At 45.6% G+C, this 19,251-nt stretch overlaps 2 protein-coding genes across 5 annotated transcripts in view; one reads left to right on the top strand and one right to left on the bottom strand.

The window, feature by feature from the left end:
• Nucleotides 1-5,877, bottom strand: part of RELCH (RAB11 binding and LisH domain, coiled-coil and HEAT repeat containing) — a 74,239-nt gene extending 68,362 nt beyond the window's left edge. For both annotated transcript variants that reach the window (XM_040547952.1, XM_040547953.1), the window contains exon 1: nt 5,370-5,877. In XM_040547952.1, the coding sequence (XP_040403886.1) occupies nt 5,370-5,862 (493 nt within the window). In that variant the 5' untranslated portion in view covers nt 5,863-5,877. The remainder of the gene's footprint in view (nt 1-5,369) is intronic.
• Nucleotides 5,878-6,161: 284 nt separating this feature from the next.
• The window catches only part of PIGN (phosphatidylinositol glycan anchor biosynthesis class N), a 111,165-nt gene continuing 98,075 nt past the window's right edge, over nt 6,162-19,251 (top strand). For all 3 annotated transcript variants that reach the window (XM_040547948.1, XM_040547950.1, XM_040547949.1), the window contains exon 1: nt 6,162-6,227. The gene's annotated coding sequence lies outside the window, so the exon portion shown is untranslated. The remainder of the gene's footprint in view (nt 6,228-19,251) is intronic.

Genomic DNA, 19,251 nt, shown 5'->3' with positions numbered 1-19,251 from the left:
TGTGAATAGCTGCAATGCCGAACATGCAACAAAATAAGGTTTTAGGATATATCTCCATGTGCTGATAGGAAAGATACTTCTGATGCTGTATTTTAAACAGTTCCAAATATAAGAACGATTTAACTCGGAATTTGTTAGAAATCTTAATTTGGTTTGAAAGTATGAGAACCCCCTGAAACTTCCGTTTTCCATATTTTCATTAATTCTGAGTTTACAGAATACAATTGTTAGAAATTTTAAATTAACCAGGATGGACTTTGCACGCAAGTCAGCTTCCAACACACTTGGATATCACTACCTAATTCATCATGGCTTGCCTGCAAATGCTACACAGTTCTTTTAATATCAGGCAATGAATCCTGTGTAAATTTCCAGCAAGCGTGCTCTCGGCAGAACAGAATTTACAAGTTGCATCTTCTGTCACGAAAACGACAATTCTCAGAGGAAGAAAAGCTGCAGGAAACTCCATATACTTTGCAGAGAATTGAAATCACACACGGGGAAGCTTGAGAAGCTGCCGACCGCTGGCTCTCAAACGCAATGCTTTCGCTGATGCCCTTGCTCTCCCCCTCCTCTCCACACAACCACCTCTCCCTTCCCCACCAGCAGAACTGGTCGAAGGGAACGTGTGCTGCTCCAGCACCCAGTCTGCCCATTTTGATGAAACTTTCAAACGAGGCACGGCTCAACTCTCCCGTGACTGCACTAGCTACAGTGCCTATACACGGGTTCACTTCTGCTTTCCTCAGCACGGAAAACCAGCAGCAGCTCTGGCACAGGAACAGAAGAGAAAGCCAGGGCTCGTGCAGCTCGATTCCCCAGAGGGTACCCGCAAGCATCCTAAGAGTGGAAGGGCGCACAAATAAGTTACTGCAAGGTAACGCCTGGTGTGGCCATAGGAACCCTTGTTACCCAGTGACAACCTGAGCTGTGCCTGCCTCCTCCCGGGGGATGTCAGCCTGCCCTGCTTCGCCCATCTCTGCCGTGCGTACCTCGTGCTGCCTGGTCGCATCATTTCTTTGTGTCGCTGCACCATTACGGGCACGAACCCATTTTCAGATCCACCACGACACCCCAGAGCGCTCCAATACAGATATCAACCGAAGATTCACTTGTTGGCTGTAGCTATCAAAAATTCAGCTCCTCTTTCCTTCAGCATTACATACAGGTATTTTCTGTCCTTTTGAAGAGACAACATTCAGCGTCTCCCACCTGTCCGTAACAGCAGTTTTGACTCCCTCTTCACCTGCACCCTTCAATCCTTTCCTTCACAAGAGGAGGACCTTTCCTAAAACAGGTATTAAACCCACTGTCTCACCCACAAGCCGTCAGATCACCATTCATAAAGAAACCAATGAAAGTTTTAAGCTGATAACCAAAGCAAAACAATACAAGGCAGAACCCTAGTCATCAGAACAACAGATACTACATCTTCTTCTCAGTTTCCAATCCTATTTAGATTGCCATTAAAGCTGTGGGAGCTCTTTTGACATAGTCCTCTTCTGAAATACATTCGTTTAAAGCAAAAATCTGATGAAACGCAGAACACGACAGGGGCGCGTACAGTCACAGCATCACTGTGCCTGTAGCTCAGGGTTCAGAGCTGTGATGAAGCCTCTCCCTTCTTGTGATAGCATCATCAATGTGCTCTTCCTGCGCCCTTCTTCCAGTAGGACCTAGCTGAATTCCAAAGGCTATAAGCAAAAACAGAGATACTTCATTGTATCTGAAACACACACACAAATCCCAAACTGCAAGAAAACCCTGCAGTTTACTGCACAGTAGCAGGATCAACTCTCTCTCTGTATTTGTACCCACAGGTTAACTTAATATAACTGGAATCAACCCCCTGGCAAATTACAAACAATTTTACTTTTGAAATATCCAGAAAAAAAAAATCATCCCCTGCAAAATATAAACGCAGCAGACAAGTTTAACCCCTTTATGATTTTCTTTAAAGCCTTTTCAAATTTTTAAAATATTTCTCCTTTATAAAGAAGAAAATAAAGGGCAGATTTTGAGACTAAAGCTAACTCTAACAGCGTAAGCTGCATCCCTTCAGGAAACAGCATTCACCAAGCGTAATACTCACAGGGCACCATACCAAACACATAAGAAACACAAGTTTTCATCACCTGCTACTCTCAAGCCTGAATTATGGCTGTCAACTTAAAGGACTTATTGGCACAACATTTGAGGCCGGGCAACAAAGATGAGACATTTGAGCCGCTGGATTATTTCTAATCTTTAAGTGTCTCAATTTATATGATACAACGGTGATGGGGAAGGGACCGTAATTGTACTTTTAAAACATAGGTGCTAACCAAAGCCTCCTCAGAGATCTGGAATACCGCGTGAAGCAGGGACTTCCAAACTACACCACTCATATGACTGGCATTAGAAGAGTGGTAGCAAAATAGTCTAGCAGGTTAGTCACCACTGCTATTGAATCCAATGGAAGGAGCAAACATGCACGTTTGGGAAGACCTAAGCAGTGATGCAGGATATGAAGGATGACTGCACACAAGCGCTTTGCGACTAACGGAGCAGCGCTGACTCCTTCACAATGCCAGTTTTTTTAAATTCCATAAACGAAAGTGTTAGACACCATACACCTTTCCCTGTTTTTCATTACAGTACAGCTTTATCTCTGTTTGCAGCTGTGACATATTGCTGCTGCAAAATGGAGGGGTGTTTTTTTCCAAAAATACAGGAGAACCTAGTCATCTGACTATCAACTGCTTTGTAACCAAGCGCTCTGAAGCACAGTCCAGAGACAAAACAGCCTCTAAGTCACTAGTTGGCCACATGATGCTAGTTCTTTAGCTGCTAGGATACTTCATTAAAACCTCTTTGTAGTAGTCCATAAAGAGAAAAGTAAGGGGAGAAAAGCCCAAGACTGCATATATTTTATATATATGGTTATATATATATGGTGCTAACCATATAACCATATTTTAGCTTGCCTAAAACACCAAAACCTGCCGATGAACAGTTGCAGTGAAATTCTCCCATTCTGCATATGAATGCATATACAGTGCAAAGCTGCCCATTGCTCAGTGGAAATCCTCAGGCAGCATTCCAGACATGCTTCACATTCAGTGCCAGTCACCTTTTCCACATCCACTCAGACTACGGAAAACCTCAGCACACAACCAGAGTCATCTAACCTGGGAGTAGGGGATAGCAGGTGCAGGGCCTGTGCTGAGAATGAACTCTGACTTTAGGCATCAACACAACTTTTTCTTTATGCTGAACACGTGTTTTGTTTTTTTTCCCACTGAGGCACAAAATTCAAGTGACCTTGAAATGTCAATCATACCAAATTCTACTACCTTCTACATCAATAGTTTCTACGAAGAAAACTGCAGTTTTATGCTCAAACTCATTTTGGCATATCAAAGTTCTCACTTGAATACCCACATACAGAATACCCACATACGAATTCTCTGCAAGTCTGCACGATTGCAGGAATAACAGACCACCTCTCAACAGCTTAACTTCACAGCTAACTTAGGAAAACACTCGCTCACTGCACCAACACAAATCACTAGCTCTGCACTAGATCTCCACATCTCAAGAAATCTGATGACAAAAGAAGTTTGAAAATCTACTTGAGCTATGCAAAAATACATTTTTCTCATTGTTCTGGATCTGACACCTATCAATGTCAGTCAATGTTAATTGTCTTTTGAAATGCTTTTGAGACAAGAAAAGCACACAACTTCTGTTATAGACACTGGATTTCAAGACGCTTCTATGTAACTTTTAACCTAAGGTCTAGCATATCTATTTTTACCATGCCTCAGTATTGTTACACTGCTCCAAAAATACGTTTTAGCCCCCCTCCTCTCCTCACCTCCTTCCCCCCTTGTTTAATAGTTGCATCCTGCTGCCATGCATTCAGCAGGTCAGCACAATGATCATAGAGATGTTCTCACATGAATGTACATTGCTGTAGAATGCCCCAATTTCTGGGGTATGTAACACCAGTTACACAGGCTGCTGTTCTCCTAATCCTACTGGAGCATGTACATCATCAACAACTGGAAACAGCATATCATGTTTGCATAGAAAGGAGAATGTTTAGTCAATTGGATGAATTGCCTGGAAGCCCCAAGAAAGCTGCTTTTAAGGAAACAGAAGTTTTTGTTGGCCCATGGCCTTGAAGCATGAGCTTCTTCCAGCGTTCACCAATCTTATCATGAAAGCAACCACACTTAAGCTCTTGGTAGGAGAAAGCTAAGTATGAAATTCTAAGCATTTATAAACAAGACAAGCAGCGTATAAACAACACGGCAGGAATTGAAGAAAAATTCCATCCAGCTTTTAAAATACATTGAAAAAAACGATAAAAGCTGAAAGCCTATATGCCTCCTACAATCCAAGTCATCCAGATACCACCAGCTCTTTCCAATTTTTAAGTCTGACTGCAGGTCTTTGCAACATTAGAAACTTTATTGTAAAGTAAACAGAAGTATAGGACTACGTGCAGAACGCCACTAGGTATCTTGGAATATACGTATAGATAACCCTTTCAACAGTCTGCTGAAAAGAACAGCGTTCATTTCAGCGCTGGCCAGGAGTTCATTAAGACCTCAAAAGTCAGGTGGCTGGGCAACTTCTCTCTCTCAACGCCACTTCCATTAGCTACCAGGTTTTTAGAACTCTACTGTTCTCAACAGCAGTATCGTTAAATCACACAAGTAATTCTATTCTAAGCCATCTGCTCTACTACTAAAACCTAAAAGCTTTTAAGGCCAGCTACGCCACACCTTTCAAAACACCCTCGCCGCTTCCAGTAGGTACGTTAGTCCAGTACATTTCCCCCGACCCCAAGAGGTGATCCCCGAAACGGACAGCCCAAGACTGCAAGCGCCTGGAAAGCCTGGCAGCACTGGTTATCGGAAACACTGCGTTAGTCGTGTGCGACCAGGTAGTACCCGTGGAACTGAGGCCCACCCTTGGGCGCCTGAGCACTGCGCTGACAGGAATACCGCGCTGGCTCCTGACAGCCTGTTTTTGACAGCCGCCGCGTGGTCCTGTGCAACGTGCTCTGGGTGACCCTGCCTGAGCAGGCGGCCGGACCAGGTGGTCTCCGGAGATCCCTTCCAACCCCATCCATTCCGTGAGACTTTAAAGGGAGGGGTCGGGGGTTTTGCAACCCTTCAACCATGCAGCATACGCGTTCCTTCTTGAGGGGAGGTACTCGGGAGGGCACACGAGGCCCAGGGCAGCCCAGCAGCCATCTCAGGCGCCACCTCAGCTCCTGCCCCGTGCCCGGCCTCCACCGTCAGGCCGAGGCTCCCCAGCGCCCGCGAGCAGGACGGGGGCAGCCCGGCCGCCCGCCCCGTCCCCCCGGCACTTACTGAGCTGCCCGGGGCCGGGCTCCCTGCCGCCGGCCGCCCCCAGCACGCTGCCGGCCAGGCCTCCCCCGGCGCCGGGCGGCGTGCCGCTCTGCCTCTCGAAGTTGCCGGGGTTGGAGAAGAAATCCCGCAGGCGGGGCAGCTCGCGGCCGCTCTCCAGCAGCTCCGTGTGCAGCTCCAGCGCCGTCAGCAGGAACTGGTCCCGCAGCAGCTGCGCCGCCATCGCGTCCATCGACACCCGCGGCGGCTCCCCCGCCGCCCCGGCCCCGGCCCCGCCGCCATCGCCCGGCGCCCCCGCCGCCCGCGGGCCCGCCGGCTCCTCGGGGCTGCCCGGCTCCTCCCGCCGCGGCTCGGCCGGCCCGCCCGGCTCCGTGCTGCTGCTGCTGCCGCCGCCGCCGGGCCGCCCGCCGCCGGGCTCGTCCTCCTCCGAGTCGCTGAGGAAGGGGTTCACGCTGCTGCCGCCGCCGCCGCCGCCCCCGCCCGCCGTCGCCGCCATCTTGCGGCGCGACGAGACCGCGGCGGGGCCCGCGCGGAGCCGCCTCGGCGGGGACAGGGACAGGGACGGGGACGGGGACGGGCCCGCCCCGGCTGCTGCGGGCGCTGCCGCCGGCGACGCGAGGCGAGGCCCTCCCGCGCGTCCGCCCGCCCGCCGCCCACTGCGCTTCGCAGCCCGCCCCGCGGCCTCTTCCGGTTCGCCGCTCTCGCGAGCGCTGCCCGGCCAACGGCGCCGTCCCCGCTGCCTGTGGGGGCGTGGGCGGGGCTGGGGTGGGGGCGTGGTTTGCCGGGGGTGGGCGGGGCTTCTTGGAAGCGGGGGCCGCGGACGCGGAAGGGGATCGTGGCCGGGCGCGCGGCGGGAGGCGAGTGAGTTGTGGCGCCTGCGCAGTGCGCGCTGCGGGGAGCGGGGCCGGGGGGAGGGGACAGGAGGGGAGAGGAGAGGGTCGAGGGTCGGGGGTCGGGGGTCGGGGCTGGGCTTTCGCCGCCGTCAGAGTGAGGGGCTGCGTCCTCACGGCTCATGGAGTCCCTCCCCAGCTCTCCTGGGCCCCCGCTAGGTACTGGAAGGCTGCAGTAAGGTCTCCCAGAGCCTTCTGCAGGCTGAACAACCCCAACTCCCTCAGCCTGTCCCCACAGGAGAGGTGCGGCAGCCCTCTGGGCATCCCCACGGCCCTCCTCTGGGCTCCCTCCAACAGCTCCCTGTCCGTCCTGTGCTGGGGCTTGTTGTGCACGTGTTCTGGTACAGACCCGTCAGGGAGACCACTTGTCGCCGCCTTCCTCTTGGACATAGAGCCGTTGACCACAGCTGTCTGAATGCAACCGCCCAGCCAATGCCTTACCCACCCGGTGGTCTGGGGGACAGAGGATGGGATACAGTTTTTTTAATCTTTTGATCGTCCTATGTACCTTGTGAGAAAAATCTCAATAATTCAGTGAAGAAACCCTTAGCCAAGTTCAGTTCCAGCAGTGCCTTTGCTTTCGTGATCCCCTCCCAGACCTTATCCCCGTTATCTTCCCTGGATTTGTGTCCCGCCTCCACTGCCTGTGGATTTTGGTTTTGTGTTTCAGTTTGGCCAAGATGTCCCGACTCAGCCAAGTTGGTCTCCTGCCACCCCTGCCCGACTTCTTGCGTGTTGGGATTGAGAGCTCTTGTGCCCTATGAAAAATGTCTTTCAATATTTCTGAGCTCCCATTCATTCCTTTATCTCTGGGGTCATTTTCCCAAGGGATCCTGTGCACCGGTATCCTAAGTAATGAAAAATTTGCCTTTCTGAACTTTGGGGTCTTGATTCTACTTTATGCCTGTCTCGTGTCCCTCAAGACTGAGAATTAGTCAGAGTAGTAAAAAGCTTTTTATCTGGAAGTATACCATTCTCATTAAAATGATGATGTGAAGGTGTTACCTGGGTTGTGCATCTGACAAGGCCATCTTTTGTTACGCTCTGCCTTCAATATGTGTTCATACTGAAGGAAGTTCAGCTCACTGGAAGTAATACTGAACAGGGTCAGCGTTACTTTCTCTTCTATTTCTTTGAAAACCTCCTCTTTCAATTCCTGCTACGCTCATAGGAGTTCTGTTAGTGTCAAGCTGATTCACTGGGAGTTCTGTTGGTTGCTTTACTGAAAGCAAAACTGGGGTTGAAATCTAATGGAAGAGTGGCCAAATTTCAGGGAGGCACAAAGACGCGTTTCTGAGTGTTTGGAAGTGACCATTCTGCAAATTAATTGAAACTGTATCGAGACTACATATGATCTTATTTTACTGGGCCTTACTAGATATAGGAGTACTTAGTACCATAACTGCAAACTGGTTAATTCATGTTATATTAGTATGCTATAAAAGAGTGGTACTCCTGTATTTAGTTTACATACATTTTTCTTAAAATGCAATCAATCTGTCCTTTAATAAACTTTTTTTTTTTTCCAATAATATACTGATTTCATATTGTCTATATCATAGGAAAAAAGTAGGGGAGTGCGAATGGGTTGTAGCATCAAATGAAGCGGCAGTATATTGCAAATGCATGGGATTTTGACTTAGATTACAATAAAAATAAGAAAAGCGTTTTCTCTTGGTACTTTGGTGGAATCAGTGTGGTGGATTTCGTTAAGGAAATCTTGTCACTTTCCTTCCTGGAGAGTTAAAGGATGCTCAGCGTGAACTTACTAAAAGTTCACCTGCTCATGGTCTTTTTCCCTTTTTTCCCTTACTGATGTCCTGTAGCAGCCTCTAGTGGTGATCTGCGATGTTTACAAGTGATTTGAAGTTTAAAGATGGTTAAGCAAGTCTCCCTTTCTTTTAAGGTATGCGGTGCTTCTGGCTTCTGTGTAGTTTTACAGTAAGGACTAAATTTTTCTCTTCTCGCCTAAAATAATGCAAAAATATTCCTCTGTTTCAGTACTTCCTAAGAGGTTTGTTTTGGCTTATTAAACTAATTGAAATATTTACACTGATGTCCCTCAGTTGCTCCAAAATAATTTACTGGCACCTAGGAAAAGGTTAACACAGCTGAAGTACATATTCCAGAGCTGAAGAACGTAGGAAGAAAAGTGTGTTTAAACTGCCTTGTGCAATAACAATATGCTTAAAAATAGTTTATTGCAGTATACAAATAGGTACTCTAAGAGTTTAATTTAAGAGACTTGAGAAGAAAGCCTCATAAGAAACATCCATCACCATGGAGGATGTGTGAGGCAGAAAAAGATGCTGAAGCTTTGGAAACAAGGCATTAAATAAGTTTACTTGATGGAGACATCTACAAATTCATTTATTTTTCTGTCTCCAAAAGGTGTGCATTGTTTCTTACTGGAATTAAAATTTTCTTGTGCCTTTAAAGGGTGCAAGTTGTTTGTCTGAAGAATAGCTTACCTTAATATGTCTCAGAAAATGAGGTTCCAAAAATAGGTCTGTCAAGCTGGGTATCCAAAATATGGATGGCTTGTATGGAGGAAAAAAACAAACAGCCTTCAGAGGGTTTTCTTGTGTTTTTTTGTTTGTTTGTTTGTTTTTGTTTTGGTTTGTTTTTTGGGGGGGAGTGTATAAAACAAAACCCATTTTTTCAGCCTATGCATATTTTTTCATGAATTTTTAAACGTGCACTTCTTGAAGCAGAAAATGAGTAGAAACACATCAGTCTTTGCTCTTCCTGTGTTGATTTTTGTAGGGTTGTTGAATCCTGATGTAATATAAGCTATTTTATAAATATTTTTTGTATGTTAAGTATAGCTTTACCCATAGAAACTGACTTTATAATGTATCTGAAGTTGGGATCTGAAATAAAAATAAGACAGAAGTGAGAAGGGACTCTTGGAAATATTTTCAGCCTTTACAAAAATGCGATAATGTCCCACAAAGTAAGAGGAGAACATGTAAGTTTGCAGACGACACCAAGCTGGGGGGAAGTGTCGATCTGCCGGAGCGTAGGGAGGCCCTGCAGAGGGACCTGGACAGGATGGGTCGATGGGCAGAGGCCAGCGGGGTGAGGTTCAACACGGCAGAGTGCCGGGTCCTGCGCTTTGGCCACAACAACCCCATGCAGCGCTACAGGCCTGGGGCAGAGTGGCTGGAAAGCTGTGCAGAGGAAAAGGATCTGGGGGTGTTGGTTGATGCTCGCCTGAACATGAGCCGGCAGTGTGCCCAGGTGGCCAAGAAGGCCGACGGCATCCTGGCTTGTGTCAGGAATAGTGCAGCCAGCAGGACCAGGGAGGTGATCGTCCCCCTGTCCTCAGCTCTGGTGAGGCCGCACCTCGAGTGCTGTGTTCAGTTTTGGGCCCCTCACTACAGGAAGGACATCGAGGCCCTGGAGCGTGTCCGGAGAAGGGTAACGAAGCTGGTGAGGGGCCTGGAACACAAGTCCTGTGAGGAGCGGCTGAGGGAATTGGGGTTGTTTAATCTGGAGAAGAGGAGGCTCAGGGGACACCTTATTGCTCTCTACAACTGCCTGAAAGGAAGGTGTGGGGAGCTGGGGGTCGGCCTCTTCTCACAGATAACTAGCGATAGGACTAGAAGAGATGGCCTCAAGTTGTGCCAGGGGAGGTTTAGGTTAGAAATCAGGAGACATTTCTTCTCAGAAAGAGCAGTCAGGCATTGGGACGGGTTGCCCAGAGAGGTGGAGTCACCGTCCCTGGGGGCGTTTAAGGAAAGGTGGGTCTTGGTGCTTAGGGACACGGTTTAGTGGGTGACACTGCTGGTAGGGTGATGGTTGCACCAGGTGATCCTGGAGGTCTTTTCCAACCTTAATTTTTCTATGAGGTTAGAAATAATTTCTTCCTTTGGGAGGAGAAAAGTTCAATCACTTTTTTCTCTCTAGATTTGTTGTTATGAAGCATTTCTGTGAACAGTGGATGTTTGAAGAGCCTGCTGTGAGACGCATGGTGAATAAAACATTTACAGCCTAAGAAAAATTTTAGAAATTTCGGAATCAAACTTTGTTCAAATTTCATGTCATATATTTCATGTTTTTGCAAAAACGAATAGAGAGAAATGCCACTGAAGCCACAACTTGGGGATAAGAGATACGACCTTTTATACACCCACAAATCAGAGAATTGAGTTGTTGGTCTTCATTCACTCAAGTTTGGAAACCTGTGGAAGATGGGTGTATTGTCTGCAAATGTAGGCTGTACAGAAAGAAAGTTGTGGAGGATAACAGATGGCTGTTAAAGAAGGCATGCCTTACCATGTTGAAGGACAGTTTAGGTGGGAAAGGAAACAGTGGAAATCAAGTGTGAAAATGGTCTTTGTAAAGTCATTCAGAGGTTTAAAACTACTAAACTCACGTGAGAGGCTATGCTGCCTGAATTTATTAACGTGTCTGTTATTGAAGCTTTCTGGAGGTGAAAACAAGGCTTGAAATTGAGACGGTCTTATTTATTCCCGTCACTGCAGAAGCACACTCCAGCAACTTGCGAAGAGGTTTCTATATGTACTATGTTTTCCTTATTCTGCCTGCTGTTGTTCAGTTGAGTATTGGAGGAAAATGTGATTGAAGATATTTTAGCTAGCCTGTGGAGGAGGTCATGCAATGAAGGCAATGGTGTTAATAAATGTGATATAAGTTGGAAAACAAAGTAAGAATCTGAGGACGTGCTTCGAATGTGCTAAGTTAGCACAGCTGGGAGGTGATGCAGTCCTGCCCATCTGGTGCCAACAGAGGTCTATTTTATTAATTAGAATGGGGAACTGTACTAGAGCAAAGTTATTTCAGTTTCCTTCCATATTTTTTTTCTTTAGGTTATTTTCAGTTAATTCTCCAGTCTGTCTCACTATGCAGTTTTACAGGCAGCTGTGCCAGTCCAAGGGAGGGCTTGGCATGGGAATACGTGGATGGGAGCAGAGGACGGGACAACTCTCTGCAGCTGTCCTAGCTTGGTTTTTCTTGTGGTATTTGCGACTGTGAGGACCTCTTGTTCTTCTGACATGGCAGTAGCAGTTAGGTATTCGTGTAGCAACACCTGATGAAATATTTCCCTTGCTGGTTTTAATTATTTTGGGAAACAGATGTTTTTAATTACAAGACAGTTCCTACAGATGGTTGTATACAGGTAAATAAGTGCTACACAGATGTGAATAATAGACTTTTTCTGTCACCTTAAAACTAGCTGGTTGTTTCCTCCCTGAGAGCAGGTACCTAATGTAGGTAGAACTTGTCTTTGTGTTGTTAACATGAGACTATATTTGATGTCTGTAATAATAGTGTCTGCTCTTTGTAATCTTCTACGTACCAGTATTGCATCGCTCCGTTGTTTTGTTAGCAGAGAAATCAGTCAATGAAAGATAACTACTTGTGAAAGGAAGGCAATACAACTTCTTTGCTTGAAGACTTTTCAATAAACCTCAACATATCCGTGATCAAATACTATGTACGTTTGCATTACTAGTTTAGAAGTTGAACATTCCCTTGAAGGTCATACAGTCCATCCTTTTAAGGTTTTTCTGGGCCTTGCAACTAGTTATTTCAGCTTCTTGAATCATTTCATTTGGTGATTGAAGAAATTGGAGCACTTCTCCCCCCTTGTGCTAGTTTCTTTATGATGAACCTGTACATACTGAAAGCCTGTTTCTAAGATGGTTCCTGCTAGGGTCTTGGTCTGTAACAGTGCCCACATACAGTTGAAGCAGAGCCAAGATCCTTCTTAGTGCTTGCATAGCCCTGAGAGAGACAGATAAGGCATCAGAAAGGGAAATTCCCTTCGGGAGCTGCCAAACAGGCAAGTTTGGGATGAGGGAGCAGGGTGGTAGGCAGGGATCGTTCTATGGGGTGTGCTGTGGGTGCAGGTTCTGTAGGTTAAGAGTTGTACAATAGCAATTATGCTAGCCAGTTGATTATACCTTATGATCAAAAGCAATTCTACTGGCGAGCAGAATTGGTTGAAGTAGTACTTTTATCTCACAAGCTCGTGAGTCCTTTCTAAAACACTTTTTTTGAAAGAGTGGGAACCTGTGAAATGATTATTTGACTTACGTGTTTCTTTATTATTGAAAGCGTTACTCTATGCTTAGAAGGTTGTCTTGCAGTCCTTTTTTCCTTCAGCCTGAAACTATTGGCAAATTGACATTCGACAGCCTGTGTGCAGGAAGTAGCTGATAAGTGGCTTCTTCCATTGAAGATATTTCTTGTTTTTTGGTAGCAGTTGATACTGATCAGAAAACGTGACTGAAGACAAAACTCTGCTGTTTCAGCTTTTTTCAGTCTTACACTAGCTTCTGTAGAGCATACTTTGACCACCATTTTCTTTGTCTAAATGTTTTCTCTGTGTATATACAGAAAAAAATTGCAAGCTGGTTCTTACTGCAAGCTTAATAGAGCTGAAGGTCATCTTCCATCCTTTTCCCTGTGTGCTCTACCTTAATGTTTGCTGTGTGACTTTGAAGAGTTCAATCCTTCCGTCTTTTACTGATAAAGGGAAGAACTGTGCTGCTTGTACTAGTGCCTGTGTCTCACTGCCTGTGTTTATTGAAAATGACTTTACAAATATCTCGTGGGCTTTCAGCTTTGGATTGTCAGGGAGGTCTCCGGTGAGACAGCAAGACTGCTGTGGCAAGTGGTCTTCCGTGCAGTTGTGTTCTTGTAAGTACTGCTTCTTTACTGACCATAGCAGTCCTGGAAGCAGGTGTGCTGGGCTCTGTTAGGTGCTCCTTGGCGGAGATTCTTTGCCCAAAAATAATCCACGAAACTTGTGAAAAATCTGTCTACGAGATCTCCAAACAGGACATGAAGAAATAAAGTCAAAACATCCCTTTTCTCTGCAAGAATAGAGGTTATACAGTGTAATGCAAGTCACTTCTGGCAGGAGAAACAACTAAACAGTCTATGTTTATGAAATGATGAATATATGAATGAAAAGTCCATGGAATGTGATGTTAAGCTGTAGAACAGTGGTGCTCGAAGAAATCTTTCTTATAGAGTATGGCGGTATGACTCCAAAGTCAAGAAAGACCCGAAAGGAATCGTGAATACTGCCTGAAAACAGACAGGCTCCCAAAGCGCTGTTGCTGATGAAATAGCTGCTTCACAGCAAAAAAAAGACACAGCAGTTGGGTTTGAGTTTTGTTTTTTCTGAGATCTGTGCTTTTATAACGGCCTGCATGGTGAGCAAAAGTAATGCTGCATTTCTCCCCTTCCCTTTCTCTGTACTTGGCTGACTAGTGTTTGCAGAGGATGATGCTCTTGTTCTCTTTCACGCCTCAAAGCGTGAGAAAACCACCCTTGTTCCTTCTCAACGCCGTCATCTTGTCACTGTTGTTCCTGAGTATGCTTTTGTACCTGGGAGACTTGTGGATGCTGTTCCCGTGCTCACAGGGTAATTCAGATTGAATTCTGTAGGCTGGCACTGGAGTGACTGATTTGCAGGGAAGTTCAAGTCATTCTGCCTCATAGGCCACAGTCAGGTTTCTCCTTGGAGTGTTTTCGCAAAGGAGACTTTTCTAGGCAGGCAAAGCAATTTTGATTATCAGGAGATGTTAAAAAGAAAATTAAATATTCATTGGGCTCTCTGCCTCAGGCTTGGATGTACTTTACTGAACCACATTTAAAATTTAAAGCAGATGTCATTTGTTATTATAATCCATAAAATGCTCGGTGAAGATGTTGAACATAAAATAATTATAAACAGATGGTTTAAATTACAAAAGCCACTTCAGTGCAAGAGCAAGTAAAAATACTGTCATTACAGTTTCATTGTCTGGCGGAGCATATTATGCCTCAGTAGAGAAAGAATGAAATTTGGGAAAGGAGGAAGAGGGACTTGATTGTTATCTCACTTACATTCATTGTATGTGTGAAGTCACGATGAGGTTTTTGAGTTTCCAATGTTTTAAGTATTGTGTAAAGATGCAAGTAGGCTTACTGGGAGGCCGGCTGGTAAGTCTGCTGTATGAATTTGTGCAGTCGCTAGGTGTGTGCCTTGACAGCAGGAATCACTTGATTGTATTACTTGACAAGTTTAACTCTTAAAAAAAATCTAGACTAGTAAAAGAATAGGGTAACGGCTGCTAGCCCTATCGTGGATGGACTATAATTGCCACACCATGAAAAATACTGTCACACAGCAAAACTCCCATTTCGCTCCCCTGCCCTAAGTGGAAGGATCATGTTTTATGTATGGACAAATTGTACAGTCACCAATTTGACAGTTTAAATTACATAATACACAAGGCTGTTTAGTTGAAAAATGTATTCGTCAGCCAGAAACAGGGCAGACATTCCTGTCTACTTCTTTTTTCCATAAAAGATACTTACCAAGGCCATTGGTGCTTATTGAAAAAGCCTTTCCAATGGATTTTCTTCATCTTAACCAACAGACTTGGCAGGATTTAGTGAGGCATGGTCCCTCTAAAAGAATTGATTAATGTGACTTCAGCTCCCTCTCTTGACACTTTATTATCCTTAAAAAATACTCCTGCCAGTGAGGCATACTCCATGTAGTGTTTTGTGCTTGTTTTATTGCATATTTAGGAAAAAAAAAAAAAAAGGCAGGGAAAGGAAAAGTTACATTTCTCACAAAGAACTATGTTATATTGCAGCGCAAATATGGGTTTCTTTGCCTTATCTGTAATGCTGAGAGATTATAACTGCAGGGAAAAACAGCTTGGATGTGGATTGCTTCAGGGAAACAAGCATTTCCGTAATTATATCAGCTTTCCCGCTCAGCTTTAAGGGAGCTGATCCTTTCGTGGGGGCTGTGGATGCGGGTTGTGCAGCGGCCAGACCTGGCTGCAGGGGAAGTGCTGGGCTGTGGTGCAAGTCAAAAAGTCTTGTGAGCAGGGTACGGATCAGCTGGAGAGGAGGGCAGAGCTGATGTGGAACAGGCTGCCTGCTTCTTGTCTTCCATGGGGCTTAGGGGGCTCATCGCAGCTGTCTTGCTCCCCTGCTACTGTCCCAGGCTGGGTGTTGTAGTTCCTGCACTTACACGAGCACTGGTGAGGAACCTGCCTCTAAGGAGGGATTTCTGGGGTGGTTTTGATAGGTGTGAGTACAAAGAAAGAGGAGGTCTTCTCGGTTCCCTGGCTGGTGGCAGGTGTTGTTTTTTCTTTTTCTTAAAAAAGGAAAAAAGACCACCTCTCACGTGATCAAATCACTTCATTCTGGAAAAAAATAATTTTCTGCGGCCAGGTGATCCTTGCTGCTTGTCTTTAATCTCCTAGACTTTAGGAAAGGCATCTGCTGACTCCGTCTTGTCTTTTCTCTCGGAACGAAGACTCCCTGTGCACGCGTGTGGTCTTTTCTCTGATCACGTACGAGATCCAATAAAGTGAGAGGTTGTGAACGCAGTCTGCTGAAGCCCACAATGCAACCCAGGGCAGCGCTAATTTTCTATCTGCTCTGCTCATGTGGCCAACTCCTATTTAATGGGCAGTGAACAGCTTGGTGGGTCTTTAGTACTTTTCTGTTAAGAGTCCGAAACTCTGTTGTTGGCTCCAAATAGTTTAAACAAAGCACTTTAAATACATAGTTGAGTTTGTGACATACTGGAGGTTGGACAATGTCGTTATTGGCTCCGTATTTAGTTTTAGGAGGTAGTGATAGAAGGAGAGAAAATACAGAAAAAGAATAAATCAGAGCCTGATGCACTGTTTACTACTTGGGCTGAGTCTGTGGAGGAGATGAATTGGCTGCCTGAGCTGTATTATTATAAGTAGCGTCTTTGGATGGACAGTAAGAAACAGCAAGTGATAAATGGGTTGAAACATGCTCCTGACTCTCACTCTATTGTCTGTAAGGCTAGAAACTGTAATCTTTTCTCTTAGTGTGTGATAGGCAGTAGCTAAATGCAATTGAGTAGAGTAATGCAATCAGGATTTGGGCAAAGCTTAAATCTTTGGATTGTGGGAGGCAGTGCACTGAGTCACTTGCTAGGGGGTTGCCTGGGAAAGCATCAGAGGACCCAAAAATGCTGACACGTCCTTAAGTTTTATTGACAGCAAGATGTAAGATACATCTTCAAGGGAGAGTTTGTTTATCCACTTTTTGTGTGGCCAAGCACACGAGGGCAGACATTTTTGCACTAGAAATAAACTTAGATTCAGTTCCTTGTCCTCCAAAGTTAAAAGGGCTATGTGTCTAATGCATTTCTTTTTTGCTCCTCTTGACAGGCTTTGGCTTTTGCTTTTCCTTATAACTTAATAGTCAATCTACTTTTCTTTTTCTCCTAGTTTTTTCGTCCTTTTAATATGTCTTGTGGGGTTGCCTTGAACCATCAAGCACCAGACTCTACAGAGAAATTTGCTTGCGATGACTTCTACAACAGGAGGAGGGAGAAGAGGAAGGGTCTCTTTCTTCTTTCGTGTGGTGCCCCATAAAAGCTGGATTCCATTTCTGTGTCTCTGAGGATGCAGAGGAACAGTACGTAGAAAAGCATTTTTCCTGCTAGAGCAGATGTGTGCGCCTGAGAAGCATTACCTGTACTCCTCTGTGCCTGGGGGGCGTGAGGGCAGACTTCACCGGCTTGAGGGATGTCTGAGCGCCTGGAGTGTACTGGGACAGCTGCTCTCTGCTCTTCCCAGCCAGACAAGCGTGCTGGTGAGCTGCTGGGCACCAAGGCGTTTGATACTGAGGCTTTCATCTGCAGCTCCTCTTCACGCTGACAGGTGTGTCAGGGCACCTCTGAGATCCTGTTCCACCTCTGGTTCCCACATTGAACCTGCAGGCTGAGACTGGCTTTTGAACAATCCTGTCAAACGGTGATGCAAAAGCACAGAGGGAGAAGAAAAGGGGCGGGGAAGAGATCTCTGTGTTGCAGATGATTCAGCTCAGTGCTCTGAAGACCTGTGCGTTTTCACATTTCGTGGTGCTGTCACCCCATTCTAGTTGTTACTGCACTGGTTGTGTGGAGGCTGTGGACTTGCAGTCCAAGGCTTTCCATTGTGTCTTTGAGAACAAGGTCAAGTCATGATTCCAGCCCTCTTGGAAAAGGGGAGAGAGCAGTGTAATATTAGAGCCCACCATAGGCAGAAAAAAACCAGATGTCCCAGGAGACTGACACAGAGGCTTTTTCTGACTACTGAAGGTCACATCCAGATCTTGCAAGAGAAAACATTTTCACAATATATTTGTAGCTTTACTTTTCCACACTGATGGTCCCTGCACAAGAGTGCAGTGGAGGAGATCACCCCAGGGAACCCATTTATATTTGAAGTGAGACACGTTCATCTTTTTTCCTGTTTGTGCTACAAATGCTTATATTTGTAATTACACTGCTTAGCATTAGGCCTTCTTTTTCCATGGAGGTCACTTACAAATTCTGGAAGTCCCCTTGTCTTTTAACCTTTGCTTTCTTCCCTGGTGGACTGCCTTTCATGATTCAGTGATCCATGGTAAATCAACCTTTAATAGTAAGTCCAAGCTGGTAGTGATTAAGCCAAGAAACAAATTAGTGTCAGCCAAGACCTGTTTCTGCATAGCTGTGGATTGTTTAGACAGACAAGATCTTACTCAAAATGGAAACTGTTTTTTAAGTGGAAAGTGGCCATTTCAGTCCATCATTCAACAATCTTCCACCCATGTCTGTCTTAGACTGTGGTACGTAAGTTCAGAGGGCTCTAGCAAAGGCATTTCTTTGTCAGGGTATACTTTACTTCCTTAATCTGTAAATGTTCATTTCCATGTGTATTTAAGCCTCTGATAGGTTATTTCATGAGTCAACGTAACCCTGAATGTTATATTTTACCTTGGTTGCTGTTTCCTCTGCACGTGGGGTGGTTCAGAACCTGGTCCTTATATTTGATGGTTGCAGTTTCTTCTATAGGCAGTGTGCGTATGGGACCCCTCTGACAGTCTTCAGTCTCTAGGAAAAGCTTTCTGAAAATTAATTAGCCCGTTTTAATCGATGCTTCTGAACCTTTTAGGCAAACTGATGTTTCAGCATCCTGGAGTGAAAAGGGGTATTTACCTCTCTTTTCAGTCAGGAACCAAATTTTATCCCGAGCATCATCTCTGAGAGGACTAATGTGCACAGCCCTTCTCCTCAGGTAGTCTCATTGCTCTGCTTTTTCAGATCCTGCCTGCCTGCCTTGGTTAGGTGTTAGAGAAGAGGTTGGGTCAGAGTAGTTCTTCAGCCATGACCGTGCTTAAAAGTATCTGTCACCTTTAAGCGGGTACCTGGAACCGTGCTTTTTGATGAATCAGTGCAAGAGCTGGTGTGCTGCGGAAGGGAGAGCTGCGGAGATGTCTCATTTGCTTGAAGAGCTCTGTAGCTGTAATTACGTGATTTCAAGCAGAAAGATACACGGGAGTGGGGCGGACATGTAGAGAAACGCTTGAAGATAAGAAAAGCAGAAGTATTCAACTGCCAGTAACCAAAGCTCTACAAGAGAGGTCATCTTTGTGCCTGCTTGTTTTTCTTTCTCCTCACTTTGTAGTCAAAGATGTTGTATTGAGGGCTGAGAAGAAGTGGGGATGTGCTCCAAGTGTGGTAGTGTGTGTTGAGAAGAGCTGAGAATGAGATGAGAATAGACCCATGGAAAGCTGGGTCCAAAAAAAAACTGATCTTGGGTGTTTGTCCGGTGGGATAGAACGGGTGCTTTGACTGTTGGGAAGTCTCAAGGAAACCCAAGTTGAAAATCAGTTACTGGAAATCCTAATTCATGTTGTTCCATGATACTTCTTGTGTTTGAAGAAAACGTATTTCATAAACAGTCTAAACAACTTCAGACACTTCAGAGTAGCAATGACCAAGTTCAGCTGTAACTTGATCAGCACAAAAAGGTGCAGAAGGTCATTGTTGCTTGTCTACAGTTGCTTCCTGCTGACTCTTCTTACCAATGCTCTTTGAGCCTTCTCTAGCCACAGACGTGTGCTCGTTTGCAAGGCCTCACAAGGGCTTAGCGGTTCAAAAACAAGACTGCAGTTAGGGCAGGGAGCTGGGTACCCGTCTGTGATCCTGCTTGAGATAG

Source organism: Cygnus olor, chromosome 2, assembly GCF_009769625.2.
Source record: "Cygnus olor isolate bCygOlo1 chromosome 2, bCygOlo1.pri.v2, whole genome shotgun sequence".
Taxonomy (NCBI): Eukaryota; Metazoa; Chordata; class Aves; order Anseriformes; family Anatidae; genus Cygnus; species Cygnus olor.
Note: the sequence above shows the minus strand (reverse complement) of the source record. Positions and strands in the feature narration are given on the sequence as shown.